This window comes from Salvelinus namaycush, chromosome 12 (assembly GCF_016432855.1).
Source record: "Salvelinus namaycush isolate Seneca chromosome 12, SaNama_1.0, whole genome shotgun sequence".
In the NCBI taxonomy this organism is placed as follows: domain Eukaryota; kingdom Metazoa; phylum Chordata; class Actinopteri; order Salmoniformes; family Salmonidae; genus Salvelinus; species Salvelinus namaycush.
The window spans coordinates 2,819,367-2,828,569 of record NC_052318.1 but is presented as its reverse complement, the minus strand read 5'-3'; the positions used below and the strand labels follow the sequence as shown (position 1 = coordinate 2,828,569).

Here is a 9,203-nt window from a genome sequence, read left to right as displayed (position 1 = left end):
ACCAACTCTCAGCCTGGCAGAGACAGATATAGAACCAACTCTCAGCCTGGCAGAGACAGATATAGAACCAACTCTCAGCCTGGCAGAGAGACAGATATAGAACCAACTCTCAGCCTGGCAGAGACAGATATAGAACCAACTCTCAGCCTGGCAGAGACAGATATAGAACCAACTCTCAGCCTGGCAGAGACAGATATAGAACCAACTCTCAGCCTGGCAGAGAGACAGATATAGAACCAACTCTCAGCCTGGCAGAGAGACAGATATAGAACCAACTCTCAGCCAACAGAGAGACAGAGGTACACACCACAACACACTATAGAACCAACTCGCAGCCTGGCAGAGAGACAGATATAGAACCAACTCTCAGCCTGGCAGAGAGACAGATATTGAACCAACTCTCAGCCAACAGAGAGACAGAGGTACACACCACAACACACTATAGAACCAACTCGCAGCCTGGCAGAGAGACAGATATAGAACCAACTCTCAGCCTGGCAGAGACAGATATAGAACCAACTCTCAGCCTGGCAGAGAGACAGATATAGAACCAACTCTCAGCCTGGCAGAGAGACAGATATAGAACCAACTCTCAGCCAACAGAGAGACAGAGGTACACACCACAACACACTATAGAACCAACTCTCAGCCTGGCAGAGAGACAGAGGTACACACCACAACACACTATAGAACCAACTCTCAGCCTGGCAGAGAGACAGAGGTACACACCACAACACACTATAGAACCAACTCTCAGCCTGGCAGAGAGACAGATATAGAACCAACTCTCAGCCTGGCAGAGAGACAGATATAGAACCAACTCTCAGCCTGGCAGAGAGACAGAGCTTGTTGTTCTTGATTCACCTAATGCCCGTTGTGTGTCCCCAGGTAGATGGTCTATCAGTTCTTCTGCTTGCAAAACTCCCCCTTTTTCCTCCAAAACATAACGATGGTCATTATGGCCAAACAGTTATATTTTTGTTTCATCAGACCAGAGGACATTTCTCCAAAAAGTACGATCTTTGTCCCCATGTGCAGTTGCAAACCATAGTCTGGCTTTTTAATGGCGGTTTTGGAGCAGTGGCTTCTTTCTTGCTGACCGGCCTTTCAGGTTATGTCGATATAGGACTCGTTTTACTGTGGATATAGATACTTTTGTACCTGTTTCCTCCAGCATCTTCTCAAGGTCCTTTGCTGTTGTTCAGGGATTGATTTGCACTTTTCGCACCAAAGTACGTTCATTTCTAGGAGACAGAACACGTCTCCTTCCTGAGCAGTATGATGGCTGCGTGGTCCCATGGTGTTTATGCTTGCATACTATTGTTTGTACAGATGAACGTGGTACCTTCATTCGTTTGGAAATTGCTCCCAAGGATGAACCAGACTTGTGGAGGTCTACAATTTTTTTTCTTAGGTCTTGACTGATTTCTTTTGATTTTCCCATGATGTCAAGCAAAGAGGCTCTGAGTTTGAAGGTAGGCCTTGAAATACACCCACAGGTACACCTCCAATTGACTCAAATGATTAGCCTATCATAAGCTTCTAAAACCATGACATAATTTTCTGGAATTGTCCAAGCTGTTTAAAGGCACAGTCAAGTTAGTGTATGTGAACTTCTGACCCACTGGAATTGTGATACAGTGAATTATAAGTGAAATAATCTGTCTGTAAACAATTGATGGAAAAATTACTTGTGTCATACACAAAGTAGATGTCCTAACCGACTTGCCAAAACTACAGTTTGTTAACAAGAAATTTGTGGAGTGGTTGAAAAATGAGTTTTAATGACTCCAACCTAGGTGTATGTAAACTTCCGACTTCAACTGTATCAGGGTAACCAGGCAACCCTGGTTCCTGGAGTACCACAGGCCCTTCCTGTTCATGATTTAACCGATCTGGAAGACCAGGCAACCCTGGATCCTGGAGTACCACAGGCCCTTCATGTTCATGATTTAACCGATCTGGAAGACCAGGCAACCCTGGTTCCTGGAGTACCACAGGCCCTTCATGTTCATGATTTAACCGATCTGGGAGACCAGGCAACCCTGGTTCCTGGAGTACCACAGGCCCTTCATGTTCATGATTTAACCGATCTGGGAGACCAGGTAACCCTGGTTCCTGGAGTACCACAGGCCCTTCATGTTCATGACTTGACCGATCTGGGAGACCAGGTAACCCTGGTTCCTGGAGTACCACAGGCCCTTCATGTTCATGATTTAACCGATCTGGGAGACCAGGTAACCCTGGTTCCTGGAGTACCACAGGCCCTTCATGTTCATGATTTAACCGATCTGGGAGACCAGGCAACCCTGGTTCCTGGAGTACCACAGGCCCTTCATGTTCATGATTTAACCGATCTGGGAGACCAGGCAACCCTGGTTCCTGGAGTACCACAGGCCCTTCATGTTCATGATTTAACCGATCTGGGAGACCAGGCAACCCTGGTTCCTGGAGTACCACAGGCCCTTCATGTTCATGATTTAACCGATCTGGGAGACCAGGCAACCCTGGTTCCTGGAGTACCACAGGCCCTTCATGTTCATGATTTAACCGATCTGGGAGACCAGGCAACCCTGGTTCCTGGAGTACCACAGGCCCTTCATGTTCATGATTTAACCGATCTGGAAGACCAGGTGTGTTGAATTAAGGCAATCACTGAACTGATCAATTAGCTCCGTTGGTCAGGTATTGTGCCTCGTTTGGACAAAATCCTGTAGTACCTCCAAGAACATTGTTACCTATAGATGACTAGTAGGTTGAAGTTGCCCCAATAATCACTGATTCCAAGTGCAGATCTGTTTCTGTCCCCTAAAGCCTCATTTCTAGCCTACTGAAGAACGCAAAATAATATTTACTCACGTAGCACAAAGATGCGTACATGGGCAACCCCGCAATTTGTCTCAACAAGGCAGGAAGAGAATTTTGTGTAGCCAGTTGATAAGATGCATTCTTGCATAGGATATACATCAGGGTTGGGGTCAATTCAGAAAGTAAACGTAATATAAATTCCAAACTTTCCTCATTGAAAAGCATTGAAGAGAATTGTAATTTTCACCCCGACCCCTGGTATAAACATGGCTTAAACAATCATTATTAGTATTATGGATAGGTAATCTGATCCTAGATCTGTGGTACAACTTGTACCCCAAGATACAGAATACACACGGCACAACAGATTAAAGAGTTAAAAAGACACAGTAGCATTGATGTCAGGTGGAGTCCTCGTCTCTCAAGGCGAAATCGTCACGCTATCTGACGTAACACAACGACACAGTAGCTCTCGAGCATTAGTACCTTCTAGAAACCATGTGATGGCGTGCATGAACACACACACACACACACACACACACACACACACACACGTAACCGGTCGCCAAGAAGCATGATTGTCACACGTAAAAACAAACTGACAGTGAAGAGAATTTTGACTTGATAAATTAGCCATTTTACAACCACACTAGTATTTGCTGCCAAGTTATCAGCAGAAGTTTATAAAATTATATCATTCACGTTTAGTATCTGTTGGGTTTGGTTTTAAAATAGACTTGAGCAAGAAGCCAAGACCGGTCCTCTTGTAACAATACAAAACAATGACTTCTGTTTTTAGCTGATAGAGTGACACATGTTATTGGCACCAACAGGTTCATGTATGGTGTAAATTATTTATTGATTGATCATGGAAGCTCGGTCATTGATGATAAGACTACAGGTCCTAGGTAGCAAGGACCACAGAGATCCTATTCAATTACTAGAGGAGCTATGTCATAATCTCTCAAAGTTCCAGAATAGAATGAAATGGCAGCCATCTTGGTCAGGGAGAAATCCAAAACCAGTGTAATTGGAATGAATGGCAGTAGAGGCATAGGTGATGCATTTCCTGCTTTTACTTATGTAGGAAAATAAAACGTGATACATCACAAGCTGTCTAATTTAATTATTATCAACAAACTATTGTCAACTAGTTATAAATACAGTTTATACTGATTTTTTTATACACATGTTCTGTATAAACAACCTCTAAAATATATTTAACCAGACCATAAAATGTCACAAAAAATAATATTGGAAAGCTGTGAGTGAATTTCAGTACTTGTTACATTTACAACTTGTCTTAAATCCAATCATCAACTGATTTCAGCCAGTGTCTGGCTGTAGATTGACTGCATTGTTTGAATATAATGTTGCCATTTTGGTAGTTAATTAAAAACATTTATTGAATCATTCCTCTAAAACTGGCTGGCTAACAAACATACAATGCAGATAAATTATTCAAAGTCATTGTTTTATACAATATCTTATCATCACAACACTGGCAAACCATAGTTGACCAACTCCCTGACCAACATGGCTGATCTATATCTCATCAATAGAAGGTTCATTGCCAATCTAGTATTCTATTTCCTAATTGTAATGGTAACGAATTGAATAGGATCTCTGTGGTCTCTTCTCCTGTCAGAATCATAGATGGAATCACGGAATAGTTCCAGAACACCCAGAGAAGCTGGCTCCTCCCCTGTTGCCGTTAGCAGCCCTGGAAGTGAGGCTGTGATTGGCTGACGCTCTGGTTGGCTAGGAGACGCTGCTGCTGCTGTAGAAACATGATCACCTCAGGACTCCTCAGCAGAGACTGGGGACGGGATAGAACACACACACACACACACACACACACACACACACACGAGTGCATACCGCACGGACACACACACACACACACACACACACACACGAGTGCATACCGCACGGACGCACACAGACAGACAGAGAAAACAAACGTTAGTGTGATGTGTAATGCATTGTCTGAATTCATAATTTAGACCTATTTTGCAACAGCTAGAGATGTGGGTGAACTGGCATAACTACAGCAGTATTAACCTCCTGTCTGTCAGCCAGTCAGTCTGTCAGTCAGTATTAACGGTCTGTCTGTCAGTCAGTATTAACCACCTGTCTGTCTCTCAGTCAGTATTAAACTTCTGTCTGTCAGTCAGTCAGTCACCGTCTGTCTGTCAGTCAGTCAGTATTTACCGCCTGTCAGTCAGTATTTACCGCCTGTCAGTCAGTATTTACCGCCTGTCTGTCAGTCAGTCAGTCAGTATTTACCGTCTGTCAGTATTTACCGTCTGTCTGTGTGTGCGTCTGTGTCCATGACTCACCAGTCTCTTCTGGTTAAGCACCTGTTCGATGAGGGAGGGTCTGGCCGGCCGGTCCCCCACGGTACCAAGACGCTGCTTGTTCACAGATACAGGCCTCTCCTCCAAGCTCTCCTGATCAACACACACACACACACACAGTACAGTTCAACGTATAACCATCACATTGTTTAGACTAGACCAGATCTCTCTAGTCCTAGTCTTTGGGATCCACAGCAAGGTTTTGTTCCAGCCTTGTACTAAATATAACAGACAATTAAAAAATATATATATGATGATTAGTTGGATGTGTAATAGTACTGGGCTTGAACAAAATCATGCACATATATTGCAACGTGTATGTGTATATGTATGTATGTTTGTGTGTCAGTCAGATACAGTCTTACATCTTGTTTCCCAGTGGACATAGCCTGGTCGCTCTTCTTCCTCTTGTATTTGTCTTTGTACATCTTATTGCGGTGTTTTTTACACATCCACGGCTTCCGCTGCTTGGCTACCTGGGTCGTAGTTTCCGTGCAACCGTCGTATGTACAAGTCTTTGAAATGTTATCGCTATCCCCGTACCCTTCTTCGTCGTTGAGTTCCTCGGGACTCGCAGCGCTATCCCGCGGGTCCGATGTGTCCAAAACATCGCTCTCCTCGTCGGCATCATCCATGTCGTACGAGAACATGTTATTGTCCGACTCTTGCGGCGTGACTACATTTCTGCTGTCGACAACACCGCTCTTGTCAACGTAGTACGTCTGTCCGTCCTTGGTGAGGAGAATGCTTGAGTCCTTATTGTTGTTACCCGCTGATGTGGAACTCTCCTCTTCACTCATGATTTCAGATCAAATATATTCTTCCTAGCAAATTGTAAGCTAACGTTAGCTGGCTAGCAAGAATTGGACGTTAGTTAGCTACCAGGCTGGTTAGCTTGACATTGCATTCACTCTCCCTAACCTAAGTAGATCTGAGTGAGTTGGCAATAAGCGACGGACCACGCTAAGTTAACTAGAAAAACAGAATAATAAGGTTATACCTAACTGTTACCTGCTCTAAAATAGTAAATCACATTATTGTATTTATAAATACCCGAAATGCTTTACTAGCAGACAAACATCCTCACAACAAAGATAAAGGAAGACAAGGAGGAGTCTCTTCTTCTTCTTCGGTGGGGTTTGTCGGCGGTTGACATCCTAAATGATGGTGCGTTACCGCCACCTACTGTACTGGAGTGTGGGCCAGAGACATGGAGATATTAAATCCTACCTGCCAGCCTCGTTGCTCTTAAAAGAGATAACAACATGTTTGAGACTATATAAAATGGCGTTCTACTCAAAATAATCTTGAAACTACTTTATCCCCTTCTCCATCATATTAGATCTCAGCCTCTCTCTTTCCCTCTGATACTGCACACACTGTAGCAATACATGATCCACAGTCTCTGTTTCCTGGCAATAATCACACTTACCTGTTGGATCACATCTAAGGTCGTATTCAACCGGCTGTGTACCACTCTTAATCTTGTAAATATAGCCTCCTCTCTTCTGTCCCTTCCTGCCGTCTTCCCCTCCCTTCCTCTGTACCTGAAATAAATGCCTGCCCTTAGTATCTCTATTCCACTGCTCCTGCCATCTCTGCCCCATCACTGTCCATATCAGGCTTTTAACCTGCCATCTCTACACCATCACTGTCCATATCAGGCTTTTAACCTGCCATCTCTGTACAATCACTGTCCATATCAGGCTTTTAACCTGCCATCTCTGTACCATCACTGTCCATATCAGGCTTTTAACCTGCCATCTCTGTACAATCACTGTCCATATCAGGCTTTTAACCTGCCATCTCTACACCATCACTGTCCATATCAGGCTTTTAACCTGCCATCTCTACACCATCACTGTCCATATCAGGCTTTTAACCTGCCATCTCTGCACCATCACTGTCCATATCAGGCTTTTAACCTGCCATCTCTACACCATCACTGTCCATATCAGGCTTTTAACCTGCCATCTCTGCACCATCACTGTCCATATCAGGCTTTTAACCTGCCATCTCTACACCATCACTGTCCATATCAGGCTTTTAACCTGCTCCTGCCATCTCTGCACCATCACTGTCCATATCAGGCTTTTAACCTGCCATCTCTGCACCATCACTGTCCATATCAGGCTTTTAACCTGCCATCTCTGCACCATCACTGTCCATATCAGGCTTTTAACCTGCCATCTCTGCACCATCACTGTCCATATCAGGCTTTTAACCTGCCATCTCTGTACCATCACTGTCCATATCAGGCTTTTAACCTGCCATCTCTGCACCATCACTGTCCATATCAGGCTTTTAACCTGCCATCTCTGCACCATCACTGTCCATATCAGGCTTTTAACCTGCCATCTCTGCACCATCACTGTCCATATCAGGCTTTTAACCTGCCATCTCTGCACCATCACTGTCCATATCAGGCTTTTAACCTGCCATCTCTACACCATCACTGTCCATATCAGGCTTTTAACCTGCCATCTCTGCATCGAGCAGTTTTCGACCACCCGCCTGAGGTTGGTCTGGTGTAGTGGTTGGTCTGGTGGAGTGGTCGGTCTGGTGGAGTGGTTGGTCTGGTGTAGTGGTTGGTCTGGTGGAGTGGTTGGTCTGGTGGAGTGGTTGGTCTGGTGTAGTGGTTGGTCTGGTGTAGTGGTTGGTCTGGTTTAGTGGTTGGTCTGGTGGAGTGGTCGGTCTGGTGTAGTGGTCGGTCTGGTGGAGTGGTCGGTCTGGTGTAGTGGTTGGTCTGGTGGAGTGGTTGGTCTGGAGTAGTGGTCGGTCTGGTGGAGTGGTCGGTCTGGTGGAGTGGTCGGTCTGGTGGAGTGGTCGGTCTGGTGGAGTAGTCGGTCTGGTGGAGTGGTCGGTCTGGTGTAGTGGTCGGTCTGGTGGAGTGGTAGGTCTGGTGGAGTGGTCGGTCTGGTGGAGTGGTCGGTCTGGTGGAGTGGTCGGTCTGGTGGAGTGGTCGGTCTGGTGTAGTGGTCGGTCTGGTGTAGTGGTCGGTCTGGTGGAGTGGTCGGTCTGGTGGAGTGGTCGGTCTGGTGGAGTGGTCGGTCTGGTGTAGTGGTCGGTCTGGTGGAGTGGTCGGTCTGGTGGAGTGGTCAGTCTGGTGGAGTGGTCGGTCTGGTGTAGTGGTCGGTCTGGTGGAGTGGTTGGTCTGATGGAGTGGTCGGTCTGGTGGAGTGGTTGGTCTGGTGTAGTGGTTGGTCTGGTGGAGTGGTTGGCCTGGTGGAGTGGTCGGTCTGGTGTAGTGGTTGATCTGCTGTAGTGGTTGGTCTGGTGGAGTGGTTGGGGGACTGGGTTTGTAGATGGGAGGAAGGATTTGGAATTTGAATGGTTGCCCTGTCAACGAGAGAAGTTCTAGTGAGTATGCAAATTAGGATGACACTGTCAATTCAGGATGTTACTATCATGGAATATTTGGTGGATGCTGTTCAGAGACGGACTGGGAACAGAAATCGGCCCTGACATTCTAACACACTGGCCCATTATTTTTTCTCGATGCCACCATTGTTAGCCAGATAATTCGAATTTTGTTGCGAAACCCCCCCAAATTAGACAGGCCCAATGGGCAAAACATTTACCAGCCCATCTGACGTTTGCCCCGAAAGGACATCTGGCCAGTGTGTCTCCGGTGTATTTTGTCATCTAAAGGGCGGGAACAGAACGTACACGGCCTTCGAGAAAGTATGTTGGAGTTCACCTTCAAATCGGTACCAGAAAACACACTTGTGACTACTTTCATACACATAAGTGAATTACTCCAAATACTTATGACACCTTCAAATCGGGGAATAGACACACAAAGTACATTCATTTTCTAAACGGTAAACCAGATATACACTCTTTGTCACGCCCTGGCCATAGAGAGGCTTTTATTCTCTATTTTGGTTAGGCCAGGGTGTGACTAGGGTGGGCATTCTAGTTTCTTTATTTCTATGTTTTCTATTTCTTTGTGTTTGGCCGGGTGTGGTTCTCAATCAGAGGCAGCTGTCTATCGTTGTCTCTGATTGAGAATCATACTTAGGTAGCCTTTTT

General features: G+C 45.5%; 1 protein-coding gene across 1 annotated transcript; it reads right to left on the bottom strand.

Annotated features, from left to right (window-relative positions):
• Positions 1–3,648: 3,648 nt before the first annotated feature.
• LOC120056819 (regulatory factor X-associated protein-like) lies at positions 3,649–6,287 on the bottom strand. Its single transcript, XM_039005041.1, has 3 exons — positions 5,534–6,287; positions 5,151–5,261; positions 3,649–4,627 (listed from the first exon to the last, which is right to left on the bottom strand). Exons 1-3 carry the CDS (start codon positions 5,966–5,968, stop codon positions 4,523–4,525), a joined length of 651 nt encoding a protein of 216 aa, XP_038860969.1. The 5' UTR covers positions 5,969–6,287; the 3' UTR covers positions 3,649–4,522.
• Between the last annotated feature and the right edge of the window lie 2,916 nt (positions 6,288–9,203).

Excerpts from the sequence above, each read along its gene's own strand:
- LOC120056819 (XM_039005041.1), bottom strand. The coding sequence starts at position 5,968 with ATGAGTGAAGAGGAGAGTTCCACATCAGCGGGTAACAACAATAAGGAC. Across the intron at positions 5,262-5,533 it reads TGTCCACTGGGAAACAAGAT|GAGAGCTTGGAGGAGAGGCC; the intron begins GTAAGACTGTAT and ends TGTGTTGATCAG. Across the intron at positions 4,628-5,150 it reads TGCTTAACCAGAAGAGACTG|TCTCTGCTGAGGAGTCCTGA; the intron begins GTGAGTCATGGA and ends TCCCGTCCCCAG.